Source organism: Uncinocarpus reesii, genomic scaffold (assembly GCF_000003515.1).
Source record: "Uncinocarpus reesii 1704 scaffold_2 genomic scaffold, whole genome shotgun sequence".
NCBI lineage: Eukaryota > Fungi > Ascomycota > Eurotiomycetes > Onygenales > Onygenaceae > Uncinocarpus > Uncinocarpus reesii.
The window spans coordinates 3591794-3612909 of NW_003052499.1; the positions used below are offsets into that span (position 1 = coordinate 3591794).

A 21116-nucleotide genomic window follows, 5' to 3' on the forward strand; every position below is an offset into this window, starting at 1 on the left:
GAAAGTAATACACAAATAACAGAGAAAAGTGAAAAACAATGTAGGACATATCTGACCCCTCCCCAACCGTTTGTCCATCGAAAACAGATTTCAGGCCTTGACTTCGCCGTAGAGAAATGAGATAGTGTGAGCGCCCAGTATCCTCCATCACCGTGTAACGCCGCCTCGAAGAAGATTAACCGGAAAAATTGGTATGCCACCGGAAATGACAAGGCATCATGTTTCGTAAGGTCATCCACGTTTCATCCGTTTGCAAAGCGCAAATGGGGAGGCGGTGGGTGGCGATTTAAGCATCATATGTAAGCTCATCACCTGGTAATAACATGAGAGTTAAAAGATACAAGAAGTAGAAAAGCAAGGAGTAAAAAACCACAATTTTCATGCGAAGCTCAGGAGAAGTGGCCGGAAACGAGATCTAAATCTGGACGTCATCGATTTCGAGTTGCGAAAGGTCCTTGTCATCATCGTAATCGGGAAAGTCGAGACCAGCGTCACGGGATCTCTGGAGCCATTTCATGGCGAGAACACCGCGGCGGTTCACCTCTGCCTTCAATTTTGCATTCTGAGCGCTGATTTCAGTGATGGCTTGGGTGGTAGTCATCTGGGTTGTGTCCCAACGGTCGATCATATTCTTGTTGTCCTCTTGCAACTTAGCAATGTATTGCACTGCTCGGGACAAGATTGAGCCCTTAGCCTTTTCGCATCCAGGGACCAATTTCGCGAGCTCGTTGATTCCTTCGTTGATGGTCTCACGACGGCGGCGCTCGACTAGAACTGTGTAAGAGACAAAGCACGAACCATTATGAGTTAGTGGAACACTCACCTTCCTTGTGATTGTTTTTGCGTTGAGTGTGCCATTCAGGAGAACCAACTGGCGGCTTGGAATGGCCAATGCTTTGAGCTTCACGGGCCGCGTAAACGGCAGCAGCGGTCGAGTTGTGTCCGTGGACACCTTGCATCGAAACCTGAGCAACGTCTTCACCGAAAGCAGACATATTGTGGCCCAAGGCGTTATTGTCGAAGGCAGATTCTGGTGCCGGATACTTAGATTGGGGATGGGCAGCAAGAGCCGCTTTCGCGGTCATCGTGGTGTCATCAGAAACCCCATTCTGGCCTCCGACATGTTGAAGAAGCTGCTGGTCAATGTGGCTCAATTCGGTGGGATTGTTCAAGCCATGGGTATCGTATCCTATGTAAATCCATTTAGCGGAGGGATCCGAGTGATAGAAAGTAGGGTCGTATGCAGTCTGGGAGTGCGCACCATGGATGTTGCCGTTGTTCGCGTGCATGTTGCCGTTAGTATTCGCCATAGGAGGGGAACGAGCCAACCGCTGGCTGTCGCCGACATCGAGAGAATCGCGTTTGCGCTTGCCGTCAGCGCCAGGCATCGAGGAACCGATGTTATCCGACATGGCTGCTATTTAGGTCAGCCACAAAGCTGCCTCTAAGAAGAGACGTGATGGAATGAATTATGCAAGCCGTTCAGCAAAGAATAAAAATTCAGCAGTAACGGAGTGATAGGAACCTTGAATGGCGGGACCAGGGAATCTGATCGGTTGAAACGAGGGCGATTCTGCAAGGGGTTCCTACCAATCTTCGAACTGAGAGATTGTCACTAAATCAAGCAGCACTGGCGAGAGTCTGCGAGGTCAGATATCTTAGACGAGCCTTTCACAAAAGAAGCGATCGAGTTGATGCAAACAGCCAGCCAAGTCGAGTGCAAGGTCAAGGGTGCAGAGGGGTAGAGATTCAGCGAAACAATGGGGAGGTTACCTGATGAACTGGGAGGTCTGATTACAACGAAATAGCAATGTGCATCAAAGAAGCAGTCAGAAGAGGAGCTTTATTGCTTGATAGGACCACCGCGGGGCCGAGAAACTCGATAGAAGTGAGCTGGGTGACGCGCCCGTCATGATGAGACTTCTCAACGTGGCGAGGCGATTCGTCACAGCAGACATTCCAGAGCAAGGGAGCATAACGAGCAGGAAACCAGACAAGATCGCGTTGCAGAAGAGGCTGAGGAGATGCAAACAGATGGCCGATGGGAGCTGTGATGGAGCGCAACGTACCTTTTGACGATATATCAGGTGACGAGAAGTCACCTGCTCGCGGGCGTGAAGGTGGATGTCAGTGGATATAGATCCGAGTCAATTGGAACAAGGACGCAGAAGAAGCGAAAACGGGAGCTCAACAGATGGAAGACGTCGCGGGGAAGCCAGCGAAACAGATCTGAGCAGCAGCGGTGCTTTTTGAGCAGGACGACGGAGGATCAAAGTGACCACAAGCTCGAGGGCGCGGAGTTGAACGAGCGAGCGACTCACGTGGCCCCCAGGTGATTTCGAGGTCCACGGCTGTGCGGCCGGCGACAGCTGCCAGGTGTGCAGCCCCGATCGGGCCTAGTGTGTTTGCTGGGTTTGCCTGCCATCTCATTGCTGTTGCTCTGTATCCAACACAACAGCAGCGAGCTGCCTCTGCCTTCCACGGCGCCGGAATCGCGGTTGTATTTGCTGCCCATTGCAGACGATTGTGAGTACGGCTTCGAGCATCTCTCTCTGCTCGACAGCCTCCCCAACAGCCCACAACACCACCTCTCCACACCCACCCTCCATCATCCAGGGCCGACTCTCCCCTTCATCCAAACCTGGTCATGTGCCTGGGTCCCGTGGCCTCACAAGCCCTCATCGTCTGCGCTTGGCGAGGATGACAAACCAACCCTTGTCCCTTGCCTGTGAATCACGATTGGCGAGCGGTCTGCGGGTCATGCGCTTCCCTGAGACGGGCTCGGGCCTCGATGGCCCGTCCGGCCATGACGGAACAAGAGAGCACCTGTTGTCACCGCAATCCTGGAGACGGGAACGCAAAGGGGTGGGAAATTCCATTGTGAAGCCCAGACTGATTGCACTGGGCACTTGTGCTTTTCCTTGGACCGCCATTAATGGGCTAGTCACTAGCCCGAAGGAGATGGTCAGCGTGTATCTCTGACCATGGGATATTTCTGCTCAACTTGTGTGATGATCGTAGCCGACAACCGGGAAGGGATATCCGCTATATATACGCCGTTGCTGCATGGAGCAACCCGCAATGCTTGCAGACGGTTTTCCATCATCCTAGGAGATAGAGATGAAGCTCCTTTGCCGCACGGATTATGCAACTGAAACCGCAAATAGCCATGTCTTTGGGCAACGTAACCAGACTCGTGCCGTTGGAAACTCCCCATTTATCGTCGTGATTCGTCTCTGGCCACGCAATCAGCTTTTAAAGTCTGAACTAGATGCGTCCGCATCCTTTCGTACACATTTGCCCGTTGCCAATTTCTTTTTGGAAGCTAACCCTACAGGCAGATATAAAACCTGGAGTGCAAATCAGGGGTATCAAGTCCGAGTCAGCCATCACTGATCACCTTTCCTCTAAGTGACCTCGCCTTGGATTGTTAGCAAACTTCTAGTCACGGTTTTTAAGCAAATCTAATGACAGCAGAGACTATGGGCAAGATTCATAAACTTGAATGGTCCAGGACATACCTCAGGGCCACGCTAAACCCGCATCGCTATAACTCTCGCCAAGTCCATGCGCGAATTCTCTCCTAGACATTGGCGCGCTGAAACTATTCTTCCTTTCATGGAACAGCAGCACTGATTCCTAAGCGGTCAGTCTGGAGGCCAAACATACCCTTCTTGAACCCATTGCTTGAAGGCATTGAGGTTGCATATGCCATCATCAGATAGATATGCCGACAGTGCACCAACCACGAGTCACTTTCCTTGGAACTAGCAATGTTCGCCATGCAGATGGTGAAGGGTGAGGTTGTGGGAAAGGAATGCAGAAGCAATGCAAAGAAAGAAGCAGCCAGTTTGTTATTTTGTTAGCTGGCGGGTGCCATCTCGGCGTGGGTCACATGGGATCATGGGATCAGGACGCCCGGTTGGGAAATTCCAGGGCGCAAGGCTCTCTAGCCCTAAGTGGAAGGATGAGGAGATCCTGCATCAACTGGTTGATGTGCTGATGTGCCTGGTTGAACTGGTTTATGCTACTGTCATGGTGCTGGATGGGGGCAGTTAGCCGTTCTACGTGGGAGGATGATAGCCATGATTCACACAATTCTGAACAACGATGCATGCTGTTACACTCATGGGTTATTACACGGTATATTCCTATGTGTGCATGAGATGTAGATCCTCCCAGAAAATCTCTTCCAGGCTTCATGCTGGCTAGTGCACATCATTCTCCTGAACCTCGAAAGACCTTGAGGCGCATCTTAGGGGGTAGATCCGTATCGACCAAACAAACATCCTCTTCGGCCCTCCCAAGCCGTTCCCAGAGCACTATATCTGCATCATAATACCCATGCCGCTCTTCCTCACCCCCAGCACCATTCCCCTCCGCTGCGGCTCTCCGAATGCCAATCACACAGCTGGACCCCGCATACCTCGCTGTGTCCTTTCCCTCATTACCCGCCTCCCTGCCCGTCCGGTTCGCAAACACAACAATAATCTCCCCTCCATCCCAAGTGTCTCTCGTAATCAGTGGCCAAAACCGCTTGATCCAGTACCGGAACGTATCCATGTCTGGTGTGTTTGGTTCACCGGCTAACTCTTCAGGGTCCAGTAGCGAGAGCCATGCCATGGAGAGGATTACTAGCTTAGCTCCGCTGTCAAGGACGTGAGTGGCAAACTCGTATGCACTGTACGGCGCGATGAATTTGTAGGGGTTGATGTCCATGCATATCCCGACCGTGGTGGGTATGTGCTTTCCCACAGAAAATTCACAGGGCCTTGAGTTGCTTGACGGCTCTTTAGCAAAAACGGGGAGCTGTAGATCCCCTTTTCCATTCTCTCCCTCCAGCGCCCAGGGTTCATCCGTGTAGTAAAGAAACCGTTTTTGATAATTGAGCAGTATGTCGCCAGATGGGTCCACGATGAGTAGAGAGTTGAACCGTTTCCGTGCTTCAATTTGCCCGTCTTCGTTTTCTGCTTTCTCCAGTGAACTCGTTTGCTCCAAGGGCGACAATGCTGAAGCATGGAGCTCCGGGTATCCTACGCAAACCACGCACCCGAGCCGGCGTGCGGTCGAGCGAGCCCAATTTGCTGATGGCCCGGAGCCGGTAGGCTCAAGATATGGTTTGATATGCTCTAGAGAAGAGAAGTTGTATCCTACATAAATTCGTGAACATCCAGAAATATTTCCTGAACACACATAAAGTTGCCAACAGGCTTACCAGTAAACGCCAGCTCCGGCAAAACCAGGAGATCTAGCTCTCGCATTTTGTTTCCATGGACTTGTTCGGCATGTTTCAATATCATCCCCGCTCGTTTGATATTCCCCTCGACGTCCCCTAAGCGAGGGGAGTACTGTAGCGTGGCGATTTTCATTTTGCACTGGACTTCTGACTGGCTCCCCAAGGAGAAGAAAAGAAAGAGAGAAAACTAAAGCTTACAGAGTCACCTTGAGAAATATCAGGGTGATCAATGTAAACTCCTAACAAAGTGTGTGAGCAGTGCTGCCCAGCTAGTTAGTGATGCCTGACGATTCAACGAAAGCCACGCTTATTAGGCTAAGAAATGGCCACACGGCCACAGCCCGATTATTATGTTAGCTAGTTACTCAAAGTTGAGGAAGGAAATCTTATATTATATCTCGAGAACCAGTTGACTCTATATCGATAGTCACTTATTCATGGCATAGCATTTTGACGGATCTTAATGGATCCCACACGTCTAACACACAATGAGCGCTAGCTTAAGTTTGAAAAGAAGTATGTATTGATTCCATGCCATAAGATAGCCTGAGCAGCCTGCGCCTTGCTACCAAAGTATTGCCTAAATGCTTGTCAAATAGAGACACCCGCCAATCACCAAATAATACATCCCAATCCCTGCACTCAAACTGCCGTGTTCCAAACTCCATTTCCACAGATATAAACATTATGGCATCGTTGTAAATGACTAGGACCTGGTCTTCCGTTTCGAAGAGATCGATTTTCCTTTCTCGTCTGGGGTGTTCAAAATATTCGCAATCGGCTTATACGCAAGGCCTTTTGCACCGGTTTGCCGAATTCTCTGTTCTGTCCTGGAAAGCGTTCTCCCTAGTCCAAGCGGAGTTTCCGGAGCCAAAGCAACCTTGTAGCCGTTCACGGTGGCATGTAGCCTGTCGGAACCGGTACTACGACTGAAATTGTTCACGCGTTCGAGAACAGATGACGAAAATGACGACGGTGTTGATGGCCGAGATACCGATTCTCGAAACTGAGGGACACTGTCAAAGAGCCCAATCCGAGAAAGCTCCCTACCAGCCATACGCGCCGCACTAAAGAGTAATTCATCTTCGTCAATGAGGGATTTCTGTTGTGGGCACGGTTTTGGGGGTGCCGCCTTTTGTTTCGACAGTTCGAGCGCTAATAGTTCATCGACGGTCAGCGTTTGGCGCGGATTCAATCTTGCTATCTTCGATTTTCCTCTAGATTCCTCCTCGTTGGCCTCGCTAAGCGCCTTGCGCTTCGCTATTTCTTTCTCGATGGCTGACTTTCTAGCCGCTTCTTTTTCGGCGGTTTTTTGCTCATTGGCTTTCATTCTCTCTATCTCCCTTCGTGCCGCTCTCAATTCTTCTTCCTGCTCTTTCATCGCTTTCAGTCGTTGCGCTGTCTCCCGTTCTGCAGCTTCTTTTTTCTCTTTTTCTTTTTGTGCAGCCTGTAGCCTTTTGAATTCTCGCTTGGCCGCCTCCTTTTTAGCTGCCTCCTCTTGTGCCCTGTTCTCACTTTCCTCCCGAGCTTGTTGCTCCTTGAGAGCTTGTTGTTTTATATCTTCTGCATGGTTTTGATCGTCAATAGGTTGATTCAGGCTTTGCAACGTAGGTAGTTGCGTGGTCTGGTCCAGAACCGCTGGGTTCTTCTCTTGACCTGTTGGTGCACTAAATGATGAGGTTCCGGGTAATGTAGGTTCCGGTGCTACAACAGGTGTGTTAGTATAGATAGACCTGAAACGGAAGGAAAGAGGAAAACAGAACAGAAATAGGGAATATAAGAGGATCAATACCTTCGCTTTCCACGGATTTCGAGGCTTGAAAACCAGTGAATAGAGTTCCCGCAGCAGATGATTTGGTTGGAAGAGTCGAAAAAACTGCGGAGGATGGGACTTCGGGTGTTTTCTTTAATTCTGGGGCCTTTGAGAATTGCGGTGAAGCGAAGGTCGGGTTCGCCTGTGTTGCCGCGTCATTTTGAAAGTGACCTTTGGAGAACGGTCGTGGGTTATTTTCGAATACGGTTGATTTACCTTTGATAATGTTAGCCTGACTCATATTGAGAATCATTTTGTGATGGTATCCAGCTTGATATTTACCCGATTGATTTGACTGATACCCAAATGTCGCTGCCGAGAAAGAAGGAAAAGGCGGTTTTGATGGCCGGCTGGCATTTCCAACTACTTTTTTTGTTAGAAGATTTTCTACCATGATAGCAGTGAGAGGCACTAACAGTTCGATGTACCAGTTGTATCGACCATAAAAGGATGATTCGATGCATCCTGGGAAAGGGTAACGGATGGCCGTTGTGCATCTTGTATAATACTTGCATCCTTTATGGCTTCGGTTTGTGTGGCTATTCCCGATGCCAAACTGCCTGGAAACGGCGCGGAAAAGGGATTCTTCCAGTTCACTCCCGCGCCAAGGGCTTGCGAAGCGCTAGGTTTCCCAAAACTGATCGTTTCAGGGGCAGAGGGGGCTCCAAATGTTTGGATGGAAGTTGATGTAGGCTGAGAAATACGGGGCCCACTCTTCATGCCAGCAGCGCTCGAAGGAATGCCAAAATTAGAGCCGAAGGCCCCAAAGGATGGGGGTCCTATTGAAGCGGCAAATGACGGTGCAGATGGTAGCGGTTGGGACTAGTAAGATGGTGGTTAGAATTCAACAAAAAAGCGCTGAGCTGCCGTATTATTGGCGGCTTCAAGAGGGAGAAAACAGGGGAAGGATAAGCGTTCGGATACATACATTCGTGAGGTTTGAGAATCCCTGAGGGACAAATTCGGGAGCGCTAGCTGAGAATGGCTGTGAAGGTGGCGAAGACGGAGGGAGCGGGCCTCCTAGATGCTTGAGGAAAGGGTTCGTTGTGATTTGAACGTTTTCGAGAGGGCGAGAAAATATGGATGCAGATGTTGACGGCATTTCTTTTTCGATACCGGCCCCAGCCATTGGGGCTTGTCCGTTTTGTATTCCTGCTTCATTTTCATCATCACTTACAAAAAGACTCTCCTGCTCGTTGGTAGCCTTATTGGAGAGCGCTGCGAATCCTGATTCTGGGCGAAGAAGCGATTTATCTATCATTCCATGCCTGAGGGCTTGCGAAACAGTCATTCCAAGAATAATTGCTGGTAGAGTTCTTCCATAGCGTTTTGTCTCAACCAAGTACTCCGAAAATATTTGCTCAGAGGACGGTTGAAAAGCTATCATGAGGTCAACATTAGAGTCAAGTTTATCCAATGTAGAGTAGAGGGTTGTTTTCCGATGCGATGCTTTCTGGGGCTACCCACCGATATAGTCTATGGAACGATTGCCCCAATCTAGATAGAGTTGTCCTTCCGCACCGGATGATAGTTCCAGGCTCTGATCCTCGCAAAATTTGATTGTTTGGTCTTCGTTATCGAACCATAGCACCTCCGTGAGCTTGTCAACTGTCCATTCCTGATTTTTGTGTTGTTGCGAGAGCGGTTGGCGGCAATAACCTTTCCATATTGAACGGATTGCAGTCTGTCGGACTTGGTTGAAATAAATTTCGGCAATGCATGCCATAAGGTAGGAAACGCTTTTCGAGCGCACAAGGCTAAAGAATCTTGAATAGAATCCCTGAGCAATCGCATTTGGTCTCCTCGCATCAAGTGTACCTTGATATTCCCATGTATTCCCCGCAGCAGCGAAGAGCTCCAATGCTACTTGTATGCGAGGAGACCGACGTAGTTCACGAGGCCACTTTTGGACACGTGCTTCTAAATCGGGACGTTGATCATGGATGGAAAATAGAATGTAGTAAGCACGGAATTCATCCTCGTTTGGGAAATTTACACGGCCCCGGTTGTCATCATAGTAGTACAACAAGGACAACAGTGTATTGTTGAGCTGTTCACGTTCTTGATGGTGATCAAACTGTTCCGTATTTGCCGGGTTCGATAGCAAATGAAGAGCTAAGATATGGAAGCGAGCTATTCGTTCGAGGCATTTGACTGCAATTTCGACGTCTTGTTGCTGCGTGAGTTGCTGAATCGACAGATCGTTACGGATCGACCGAGTTCGATCCCAGACAAATTTATGAATACTTCCAAGGCCATCGTCGTCCGTAATCACGTATCGAAGCATATAATTCAACGTTTGCAACAAAGTGTTTGGCGTTCTAATATCGGAGGGCAACTGTTCGTCATAGCCGGCCGCAGATCTTCTAAACCTTTTAATCATTTTGGTTTCCATAACTTCCAATTCTCCGGTATCGGGATTCATCGACTAGAGATATATGATTAAAATGCGTTGCAACCACGGAATCCACCAGCACCAACCTTCTCGCTTTTATCGACCATTTTCTGAACAATCCGCTCTACCCGTTCGTATTGGGGACACATGTCTGTACAGGTACCAGTAGGGGTAATGGCCCGGTTGAGAGATGTTGGCTGATTTGGATCCGCCATGAGGCCTTCGTCAATAGCTTTAGCACGTTGTTTGGTACGTTCGCGTTTTAACTGTAATTGGCACAGTCAGTTTCTGGAATAAAAACGTTCAATCAGCAGCATCCAGATCCTCAGCGGGCTAGGGGGATACCTGTTCGAAACGACTTATATAGTCCTGAGTCTTGTTATTTGCTTGCCATTGTGAACTCGCAGCAACCTCATTTTTGCGTCGTGGATCCCTTGCTCGGTCAATAACGGATGTATTAGTAGTCGGAGCATGTCCAAGGATGGACGATGACTGCGCCTTCCTGGGTCCTGCACCAGTGGTTGGTTGGAAATTATTTTCAGAAAGCGAACGGTTAAGAGATGTTTTGTGTTGCCATACCTAAGGCGAATGAGTTAGTGGCTGGATTTCACATACTTACATGGACGATAGTGAGAAAATAATACCTCTAGAAAAGGAGCCCGATGACCTGACACCCCCAGCCCTGATGGCACCAGACCCTCGTCCCGTTCGGGGATAGGGAGCTATGTCGCCCCCCCTCCCCCGGCCGGCTTTTGTGCCGAAGGGATTCTCCTGGGCTTCGCGAACAATTGAATTTTGTTGGGAGTTGCCTTTTCTGGACGAAGGGCGACTGCCGCGGAATATTCTGCCCCTGGCCAACGGCGCACCGGTCCCACGTTTCGGGCCCGGGGCGAAGGATGACATTTTGAGCTCGTTCGTGTGCGAAATACCTTATCCACTATTCTAACCGCTGTGCAAGGCGACGAGAAATTGTGCGCTAGTGGGGAGGAATCTTTCACTTGCAAGGTGCGGTATCGCCCGGGTTGAGTTGACGTTTGATGGAATGGCAACGATTACCGCTATTCGGCGGATGGCATCGTCAGTCGCCGTGGAGGTCATCGCCTGGCGGAATCGATCACCATACCTTTCGTCCCCCTAGCGAAATGTCCTATCGATAAGCCCGAATCAGTCATGCTTTATTCCAATGTGAGTAGAGCCTTTTCCGCATAGCGAAATACAGGAGAAAAATTTTCGGGGAACATAAACAGACCTGAGAATAAAGAAATATAGTATCTGTCACCACATTATTATCCTCGCGTAAAACATGTAGCTAGGTCCCAAGCAACTGGATGACGGCGAGAACGTGAATCAGCGGGAGGTGGCGGAGTCGCAGGAAGCACTGCAAAAGCGAGGATATGGGAAGTTCAGAGTAATTCAAAGCAAAATCACAGGTCCAGCCTGCTGAATATCAATAATTCCGTTAAGATCGTGGCTCTTTTTTCAACCTGGAAACCAGAGGGCGATGGCAGCGATGTGCTGAGAGCGTCGATGTCAAGCTTAGGAAATACGCGCTTGCGCTTAGCTACCTAACTAGGTGCTTGGGCGCCAAGCCCGCCCGGCCTCATTCGCCTATAGCCGCGATGTCGCTTACATAACTAGCTAACGAAGGTCAAGTGTCGACGACATTGTTTTGATGCCAACAGAAGACACAGCCTTGGTACTCCATATCCGTTATCATTATTTCCTAATGCTAGCCGAAAAGTACGACAACACAGTCTTCCACTGGTATTTACAATAGAGTATGGAAATATGCCTCTAGATTGGAGAACGACAGCCTGTCGCGATGGTGTCAGGTAGTCTGAGTAAACGCTGGAGATGACAATCACTATTTCAGGCCTAGGTTGAGGACAATAAAGATGTTGGGAATTACACTGCTCCATATGGGAGAAAACGAAGGGATAACAGGGGGTGGGTGATTTAATGATGTCTTGACACGGGCAGTCCAATAGGGAATATCAAGGCATGGAAAAACAAAAATGAATAAATAATAAGAAAAGCGTCTTACCGTCAGGCAGATTCGAACTCCCGACCCCAAAACCCACTCCCAGCCGCCATATCATGAATTGATATATAAAAAAATGGAGCCGAGGACAGCGACCGAAGTGGCTGCCCTCTCATCATGAGGTTGTGATGAGGCTCGTCCTTCCGTGAAGGACTACTGCTCAAACCTAATCATGGAATGGTAAGGCGGCGAGGCTAACCTAGAAGGGGCTTCGCACCTTGGAGACACTGAACGAGCGGTCGTACCGCTACGCCATCATGGCTCGCCTTAGCAATAATGCAAGGTTTCAACCCTCATAAGTTCATTTTGCAAAATATTCAGCCACCTAAAAATAGCATGGCCGCAAACAAATTCCCCCAGGCCACTAAGCAGAGTCTAGAGACCCGAAGATACCCTCAATTCCCTAAGAATATAAGGGCTGGAGGGTCGACATCGACGCGCCCTGCACATTCAAAACGATAAAAAGGATACAGTAATACTCCTACAGCAATCTAGGAAAGAGCCTGGGTAATTTTTGATATTGGAATGGTATTAATATTCCAATCAGAACCTCAGCCAAATTTAATTATGTTGTCGATTGCTCGAGGCATCTGCTTTTGGTCGTCCGCAGCCGTCCGCCAGATATCTCGACTCGGACCTTCCACAATTCCTGTGCGAAAGGGCGGACCTGATGGAAGCTGCTGTTTAGGCATTAACGCCGTACCGGTATATAGTTAGGGAAACAGGTTGGCAACTGATTTGTCGTCGAAGCTGTTGACACTGACGGAGGAATGCTGAGTCATCCAGCTGGACGTCTTCGGAGAATCAATCAGCCGATTACCCAACTAGGTAACTATTACATACATGGAACTTCATGACTTCCTCTTGTCAAGTGGAGGGGAATTTGCAACATCTTGAATCTCTTCATTGCTTGATTAAGGCTTCGAACAGTTTCTCAATATACTACACACTAGAGCTGAACCGCTGAGAATCGCAACTAAGCACCGGCGCTATTAAGGCCAACTTGATTAGCAGCAAACAACGGCTCAGAGAAGAGCACTAAACTGACTTTTAGCCAAAAGGCACTAAGATACTGCTCAAACATGCAGTTGCATGGTAAGCTCCCGTATGAGAGAATTATAGACTCGAAACTGAGAAAACAGATATGAATCCGAACTGTGTACAAAGAAGGAAACAAGAGGTCTGAGAAAAACAGCCAACAAAGTCAACAAAAAGGGGAAAACAGCCACCTGCTTCGAACCTATATTAACCACACCCAGGGTATTGTGTAAACGTGATGAATTTTCGATTGACGAATTCCTCCCAGTACAAAACTTTTCAAGAATTGGAAAACTCCGGCGCTCTATTTATATTGTGGAATGACTTCGTTCCCATGGTGTTGAACAAGCTGCGAATGATTTAAAGGAAATGCGGAAGCCGCCAATGGCATATAATCAAGTTGAGTTGGCATGCGCAACTGCATCTCTGAAGTTGTTACTGTCGGAGCCAATATTGGTGCCACTGTCTGGGCTTGCGGTTGCGAGATATTAAGTGACGCCGGTGCACTGTCATACACAGGATGAAACATGGATGGCTGGAACGACCAAGCGTCTGTGGTAACCGGCGTGCTAATTTGTTCCACAGGGGAGGGCAAGAAATCTGACACTGGTAGGTATTTCATTCCTGGTTTGTTGTCTTCCACCTTGGCATATGTGTTGGCGTCCTTGATCGAGGCATGGCCGGAATCGGATAGACAATCGGAATCAGGTTCGCCTTTGTTGCTGGGATCTCGGTTGATAACGTACATGACAGCGTCGGCATCTATGCTGTCAGCGTTTCACCTAGACATGCCGTTGACTAACATTGCTCACCAACTTCGCCGCGCTCATAGCTCTCCTCCATTCTTCTAACAGCATATATCTCCTCGAGGATATCCCACCGCTCGCGTGGCTTTAGCTGTCGTCTGACATCTCTCCCGGCTTCTTCAAGTTTCTCGGTTGTGATGTTATGTGATTTGCGGAGGTTTCTAATAATATGAACAAGAAGTTCAACGCGATCTAACAATTTCGTTAGTCTTCCATCCAATCCAATTCGATATTTTCAAGGAACATACCAGGCTTCTTCAGATGGTCTGGTTCTCTATGCTCTACTCCGGCAGGCCACCAATCGGGCTTGGTCTTCTCTGGATCGCCTTTCTCTCCCAATGGCCCTCGCCCACCATTGTATGGGTGTTTAACCTGCTTTCTAGGTTCAATCATTTTAATAAATGCCTTGGCGATTTGGCGACAATTGATCTGTTGAAACGCCCGCAGAGCCGATGCGTAGTAGTCAAGGACCTTATCCGTTTCTCCAATTCTAAGCGGAACTCGATCCACTGTCTCAAAACTGACATCAGGTGCGTCATCCAAGTGAAGCCGCCGTCGCTTTTGTGGTACTTCCATCCTTGGGGGCTGCGAATATGCACCTGTGGCCTCTATAAATCTCTCTTTAACATCCTGGGTGAAAATATAACGGCAACGTCCTTCAAGTGATTGCGAGGTCTGGAATTGAACACATCCTCTCCAGTCAATGGCTATCATGGCAAAGTGTGCGTACGGGGTGTGAGCCTGTCTGGAGCTCCTAGACATTACTGGCTGCAAGAAATGTTAGCCACAAACAATGCATGGAGCTTCAGGGCCCGCATACTGGAGGTGCAATCCAGGAGAGGTATCCGTCTGCAAGAGGATCCAAGTCTTTCTCAGAGGGATGTTTAAACCGCGAGTGACCCGACTCCTGCGCAAAAACAACCATGGTTGGATAAAAAAACCGAGCCAGGAAGAATAATAAAATAAATAACGAAGGCCACCCAAAAAAAATTAGAAAAACACAAACAAAGCTATCGATGAGAGGATCTCAAGTATATGGTGACGGGAAGCTCGAATCAAACCTTTGGTTCGAAGGAGCTGAAAGCACGTAAACAACTTGATCAGAAGCTATCATGGATTCTGAATGACGGAGGATGAAGTGTGTTTTGAGGTTTCAAAGGTCGCGACCACGGCGATACATATACTACCGATGAGTTATTGCAGACAAGACCGTCCGACTGGAAGCAAACCAGGGTCTCTTGCAGAGCGTTTGCCCGCCGTGCTACTTCGAGTAGTTAGGGAGTCGGTGGCCAGGGGACCGTGCGAGGACTAGGGCCGAGTCCAGTCAACGCCATAGCCCACCTGGGGGTCAGCGGTTAGTGACTCCGTCCTCTCCGTATAACCAGGAAAGGCCCCAGTGTATTTCGGAGGCACACAAAGAGATTAAAACTCACCAATAGGATACGGATGCAAAGCTGCACGTTCATCTCTTTGACGTTGGCCAAATCGATGGCATGAAGTAGGGGTCTAGTGGAACCGATGACAGATTCAAATCGAAGGAGGTGTACCGTCAGTCTGGATCAGAGATGCATCCTGCTCGCTTGGCTGCGACCCCAGTCGAGGCCAACACCCTGATTCGGAGAATCCTTGACCTCGATTTCCCAAATCGGACCGTGCGCTTGGCTGCTTTGAGGATTGCACTTCTCTCGAGTTATAGATGCAGGGCGAAATCCCAACGAGGGAGACAGGAAACGAGCCAACTTGGTGGGAGCTGCAGGGTTCTGATCGCGGCTTCTGGGGTGAGAGAGCCGCTTGGGAGCTCACTGGCCGCCTCTCCTGGGCGGTGGCGCACGCTAACTGCACGGTTCCAAACGAAACTGCCATGACCCCTGGACAGGCCCAATCACCATCGTGCTAAGGCCCGCATAAGCATCAGTTAATCATGCATGGACGGGACAAACTGTTCGGTGGGGAAGAAGACTGAAAGTCACGGCTCATCAGTGCGTTTTGGTTCGGCGCCTTGGAAACGAGATAGAGTGACGGGCCAACTTGCGCTTGAAACTTCCCAAACTGCGAGGAGTTTTCTGTCAAATTTCAAATCGGGTCAACCAGATTGTTGCCAGACTGGGAACAAGACGAGGACTTCTGCAAGTCCTTTTCGAAACTCGAAAGCTCAACCCGAACCCGGGCATTTCAATCTATGTACATCCCAGTGATCCGGAACTCAAAAATTGCTGTGAATTGAACCCTTTTGTTAAGGGTTATTGATTCTTGACAGGACCATGCTCCTTGTTGTTTTATTATGAGGGCGTATAATCCTCCCATTGGCCTGGGATTTTGAGACACTGAGAAAAAGGAATGCAAATGGCCAGCACAAAAGCGGCTCTAGACAGAGCTCTCAGACCCTCAAACCCTTTGCAGTGACAACCCATTGACTTCTTTCTTTTTTCCCAAAGCAACCCATGCACCTGCGTCAACCTGGACAAAAATGGAGCCGCCCGACAATAATTCAGCATGACGCGGCTAAAACACCACCTTTGCAGCACCTTCGTATTCATCTGGAGTGGGCGCTGGCTGGCTTGAAGATCCAGGTAATTTAGGTTAGCCACTGGAATGCCGTTCCCGAAACTCCCACCATTTGAGATCTTCGTCCGATCGCTCGAATGATTCCTCATGCTTTTGAGATCGCAGGTTACCCCAATTCTGTAACCTGATAAGACAAGCAAAGCGTTATGGCAATTGAAATTCGTCTTCCACATGCTCATCGGCGCGAGTTTGCCAGGATCGTTCTCGGTGTGTTGAGGATTTCTACTTCTACAGCAGACGTCATTGTCGCGGCCACGGATGGTATTAATAGAATTCTCCCACCGGACGATTCAATCTCAATAATTCTACCTTGGCAGAATTGGTTCATTTGTGAATCAATCTTCGTTTCTGCATGCTTCACGGCCATGCAGACTTGCCCTTGGGGAAAAGTGGATTTTCAATGATGTGGCGCCGGACAGCCAACCACCGGGAACCGATGGCAGGTGCATCCCCTCCTGATGCAGTGATGCCTGGTTGATTCACCTGTCGAAAAGGATTCCGGTCTCTTAAGGGCGTTGCTATGGCAAGGCGCCAAACACTCCAGAATCAACACTATTGACATTAAGATAACTAGCAAGGCGATCATTCATGCTTATCTCCCATAGCATGTCGAACTAGATGCCCATATTGCTAGGCGCCTTAGTTCATCTCACTGGCACATAGTTCCATCAGCAAGCCGACCTTGCTCTTGAATTCCAGTGTAATCGTCCTTTGTCCCGGCGCGGACCTGAAGTTCGAGCGACCGCGGGGCATCGCGCAAAGTTCTTCACAGCTAATCGGTTCGACGACCCTGTGTAATGTGTTGCAGCGCAACCCGCTGACATTCATCTTGAAAGGCAAGAGGAAGGATGGGGAGCGGTGCATGAGGTGGGAATTTGTTATCCGCCCGGTTCAGAGAGTTACTCCACGCATCGGACTTCAGGCGCAGACCATGCGTTGGACGCACAGACGAAGGATGAATACACCCAGTAATGAGTGACAGCGGGAGCAGAAGCTGCAGGTCGAAACCTGGTACTGATTCTCCCGGCCGAACCAATAATGGTGTGTGCTTCGACCAAGTCGCGATTTGCCTCCAGAAATTTCCAATCGGTCCTCAGGGCCCGGGATATCTCTCAGTGAAACTGGCGTCGCATAACTGAAACAGGTGTCCTTTTCAGGGGCGGACGTTGACTTGAACGGGGCCACTGGGGAATCCGTCTTGCGAGCCTACAAGGGGCGTCCTTTCACTGTGGCAAAAATACCTTGACTGGAGCTGAACCTCATCCATGCTCGACAACTCTGGGAAATGTCTTTTCCATTAAACTGAAATTTTTCATAATTCTCCTTCCTTCCTTGGGAAAAGGATTTTCAGCTAAGCTTTTGTATGGCCACGTCTAGGCCGATGTGTATCCCCTGCTGGCCTAGCATCCCTGACTCTTTCTTCCTCACTAAGCAAGAATTCTGTCTCGCGGGCTCCGGAGGCGTCGCTGAGATTCGATGGGGGCTCTGCACTCACTGCATGAATGATGAGGCCCGACCTCGAGAGTCGACTAGAATGCACCAGAAGCAGGGAGCGTGCCCTCACATGGCGACGGGCTTCAGCTCTCCATGTCCTTCCCTCCCATTTCATCACCAACTGCTTGAGAATACTCTTCTGCAAAGCAGTGTTTTAGGAAATCCCAGGAACCAAACTCTTGCGGCCAATTAACAATGATTGAGGGGTTTCACAGATGAAGCATATTTTGTCCTCCGTAGCTTCTTCACATCTCCCCCGGAGGTTCTTCTGCACCCCATCATGTTCGGACAATGGCATATACTGTCATTTGTGCCACCCAGAATATGGAGGCGCCCCGTCCTCTGGGCCCTTAACCGCTGAATCAATGCATGAATCGAGAATGAGCTGCCTGGTGAGCCGAAGTAAGCATATTGAATCGAGAGGGTGCATTAGGCGTATTCCCGCCTGATATCCCGCGGTTGATCCAATCTACAGCAGAAGCGGATTACCAGTTTGTGCAAACCACAACAGGGAGGGTCACTCTTGGTGTCTCTTTGAAAGAATCGCCAACATCTTTGGGCAGCGAGATGCAGGGTCTGACAGGAAAGATCTGCGTTGCAAAGTTGGTGCATATATTCATCGTAACTGGACGAGAATCCTGAGATCTTATGCAAGTCATTCATTTCATGCAGACCGCTCGAGATGCGGGGAGCAAGTGATTGTGCATAGTCAGAGCTACGGTTTTTGTCTTGAGAACAGTCAATGCGACAAGTACCGAGTATTTCGCTCCTCTCTCTGATGGGTCTCGACGATGTTGCAGTCCTGGCTCAGGACAACCTGCCTCAGTCATCAGCTCGCAATTCATCACGTCGGAAAAGACACGACAAAGCCTTCGCCGGAACAAGACGTTGCCAAGCAAGTTACGAGCGCCGGGGTCAAATGTCGAAACGGGACAGCCGTCCCCTGTTCCCCGATGCTAGATCGTGATCCTAGCGGTCCGGATCGGTGGAATTCCTCAGACACAGAAGGGTCACTTGGAGTCTCGACCAGATCGACTCGCTGCGCAGCATTCTCCACTCCCGGTAACTAACGAGTTAGGTGAGCCAGTGAACTGATTTTGTTACATCGATCGCAAGCAACTTACAACTCCTTCCGGAAGTCTAAAACGGAGCAAGCAACGGAGCTCCGCAAGGCAAATCATGAATGAATGGACAGGGGCTTCCGGAAGTAACCTTGCAGTCGTTGGGGCTTCTGACGCCAGCCACAAATCGATGGCAATGTGGGATATCGATGGAGCAAGGTCGAATCCGACCGAATTCCCCAGTCAGACCCTTAGCAATCTCACAGCTTGTTAGCTCTCAATTCGTGAGCAGTTGCTAGGCTGTTTTGCTCTTCTGGTGTTCATTGTTGGCGGTTTCGGCGATCATCACTTGGGACCGCCGAAAGCGCCGGAGGCACCGCCAATTGGAAGAGTTTATCAGTGTGGGATGGCGGGAAGCCTGTTGACGTGATCCTCAACGAAGGTTCAGCGATGAAGCGGAGGCAAGTGGAGTTGACAATGCCGTGTCCAAGTTCACTTTTCTGGTATGGAAAATAATCCCTAAGACTGGCGGTCGGGGAGAAGTTGACGTTGTGATGATGCAAGCAGGAAATCCGAGCCTCTCATCACCATCAGCAGCCGTAAATACCAGCAGGAGGGATGGAAAACCAATCCGTGTGATACTGCAGCATGTCGATTTGCTTGTTTGCAGCGAATGACTGCCCGTGCTTCTTCAACTGGGTGGCGGCGAAGACCTTCATCTTCTCCAAGAACATTGGAGGTTTGCTTCAAACGCTCTCATTCTCCGCTGTCGAGATATCCAAATGGTTGGATAGGAAAAGGCCGACCGTCGTTCCAGCCACGGAGCAAAATCCGTGCATTTTGAAGCAAACAATTGCAATACCCGCTTGCAATGCCCCCAATGGATCGAGCAATTGCCATCATCTTGGTTTGAAACTGGGGCTGGCTGGCTTCTTCATGTCCGCTTCTCATCAACTGCATAGTCTGGACGTTCATGGAAGAGTGGTTGAGCGGCCAGTTGGTCTGTTGGCGTGCCCGCAGCCTTCTTCATTAGCCGAATACTTACTGTAAATGGAGCCTGATCAAAAGTAGTCCTTCGGGATGACGCTTGATGATTGCTTGCGTTGCGGTTTGTCGTGTGAAGATGACTTGAAGCAAATATCAAACCCATTACATCCATCACCTTCCATTTCACTGAATGGAATGTACATACATTTATCACGAGCGAAAGAACTGATATTTTCAAATGTCCAATTCGTACTCCGTATGAGGCCACGGTTTGGAGTACGTTGCATCATTGCTGGGTACACTACGGAGTACAGACTGCTCTGTACGGCGTTGCCGCTTCGTCGACATTGAAATCGGCTGAGCTGACGAGAACGGGACGACAATGACCTGTTCCTGCTGCGCCTACGGTTATTAATGACCTTGGCCGACGAAGTACAGACCAGCGATGGCAACGATTGTCAGCCTCGCCCCTGAAAGCAGATCCAAACCCCCGGCACACCGGGGCTGTGAAGGGCTGCTTGCTGATTGACCGCAAAGCCATCAAGGACGAAGTCTCCGGTCAAGCATTTCCTACTACATAGGTGTTAGTTACGGCACGGGAAGCCCGTCCTGCCCTGAACTGCTAAATCTAGTGTGTCCGCGAAGTACTCCATGAATAGTCATTGAACCGAGATGCTATATCACATCTTAGTCTCAACCACATGATAGTTACAGCGGCAGAGGCTCACCCTCCCGTCCTTGAAAACAAATGTCAAAACCCCACCTCGCTTCTCTACCGATAGTGCTTGCGCTGCCGTCTCAAGTGAGCCGCCCGCTTTTCGACAGACACGGCCATGGATGTATCGTTTTGGGAACCTCCTCCCAAGTCACTTCCAGAAGGAGTGCTCTACCGCTGAATATATCCTCGGGCCTCGGGATGACTTTTCTCGAATAGGAATTTACTCTTTCGAACATTTATAGAAGAGAATCTGGCGAAAACCTGCGGTCATGGATGATATCGATTTACCCTTTTAGGACAATCAAAGGCGGCTGGAATCGATGACGCCCTCTGACGTATCTGCACACCATGTTAAAAGTCTGGGGGACATTTCATTGATCTCTTCCCCCCCAGAGTCCCAGAGCCCTTGTTCGCTCTCGCACCGCGAATGAGTAATTATCGAGATGTGTCATGCCCAACATCCGCCGGTGTGCTCGCTTTTTTCTCCCAAATCTTAGCTTGATTGGCCTTCTGAGTCCCGGAGATTCCTTACGGCCGAATCCGTTGGTCGATGGGTTGCCCGATTCTTCACCAAAAAAATGAACGAATTGGGCCAAAGGGAACGAGCTGTTGAAACCAGACTCGAAACATTCTTTACCGGAACCGCTGGAAACGCCCAGGTGAAACAGGGAGCAATACCGCTCTGGACACCTCGGGGGTGTGGCCAAATGAGAAGATCCGGGCTTCCAGGTCTAGGGAATGTTTGGTTGGACTGGATATTCCGAGGACAGGAATTTCATCCCTAACTTTTCAGGCCAAAAAGGGGGCCGTTGACACGCAATGAGGCTTTTTATTAGCATGTGGATTAACGTATTGAGCAAATGATTGCAAGTCTAATTTTGCGCAGGTACAAGCAATTTCGCCCCCCTTACAAGGCTGAAGCATCCCCTATTCCGGTCAATGGTGATTAAAGATTGTTTAGG

The 21116-nt window shown here is 49.4% G+C and overlaps 5 protein-coding genes across 5 annotated transcripts; all 5 read right to left on the reverse strand.

The window, feature by feature from the left end:
* Positions 1–415: 415 nt before the first annotated feature.
* Positions 416–1412, reverse strand: UREG_04206 (uncharacterized protein; the record flags this gene model as incomplete). The annotated part of the gene is made up of 2 exons (XM_002544643.1): positions 416–768; positions 824–1412. The coding sequence occupies 2 exons, from the start codon at positions 1410–1412 to the stop codon at positions 416–418; spliced, it is 942 nt and encodes a 313-aa protein (XP_002544689.1).
* A 2806-nt stretch (positions 1413–4218) lies between these two features.
* Positions 4219–5261, reverse strand: UREG_04207 (uncharacterized protein; the record flags this gene model as incomplete). The annotated part of the gene is made up of 2 exons (XM_002544644.1): positions 4219–5150; positions 5216–5261. The coding sequence occupies 2 exons, from the start codon at positions 5259–5261 to the stop codon at positions 4219–4221; spliced, it is 978 nt and encodes a 325-aa protein (XP_002544690.1).
* Positions 5262–5942: 681 nt separating this feature from the next.
* UREG_04208 (uncharacterized protein) lies at positions 5943–10347 on the reverse strand (the record flags this gene model as incomplete). Its single annotated transcript, XM_002544645.1, has 8 exons — positions 5943–6940; positions 7029–7412; positions 7466–7871; positions 7978–8429; positions 8517–9477; positions 9531–9710; positions 9790–10023; positions 10231–10347. The coding sequence occupies 8 exons, from the start codon at positions 10345–10347 to the stop codon at positions 5943–5945; spliced, it is 3732 nt and encodes a 1243-aa protein (XP_002544691.1).
* Positions 10348–12827: 2480 nt separating this feature from the next.
* UREG_04209 (uncharacterized protein) lies at positions 12828–14254 on the reverse strand (the record flags this gene model as incomplete). The annotated part of the gene is made up of 4 exons (XM_002544646.1): positions 12828–13285; positions 13336–13521; positions 13578–14097; positions 14150–14254. The coding sequence occupies 4 exons, from the start codon at positions 14252–14254 to the stop codon at positions 12828–12830; spliced, it is 1269 nt and encodes a 422-aa protein (XP_002544692.1).
* Positions 14255–18769: 4515 nt separating this feature from the next.
* Positions 18770–19726, reverse strand: UREG_04210 (uncharacterized protein; the record flags this gene model as incomplete). Its single annotated transcript, XM_002544647.1, is given in 3 exon segments — positions 18770–18949; positions 19495–19622; positions 19642–19726. The coding sequence occupies 3 exon segments, from the start codon at positions 19724–19726 to the stop codon at positions 18770–18772; spliced, it is 393 nt and encodes a 130-aa protein (XP_002544693.1).
* Positions 19727–21116: the final 1390 nt, after the last annotated feature.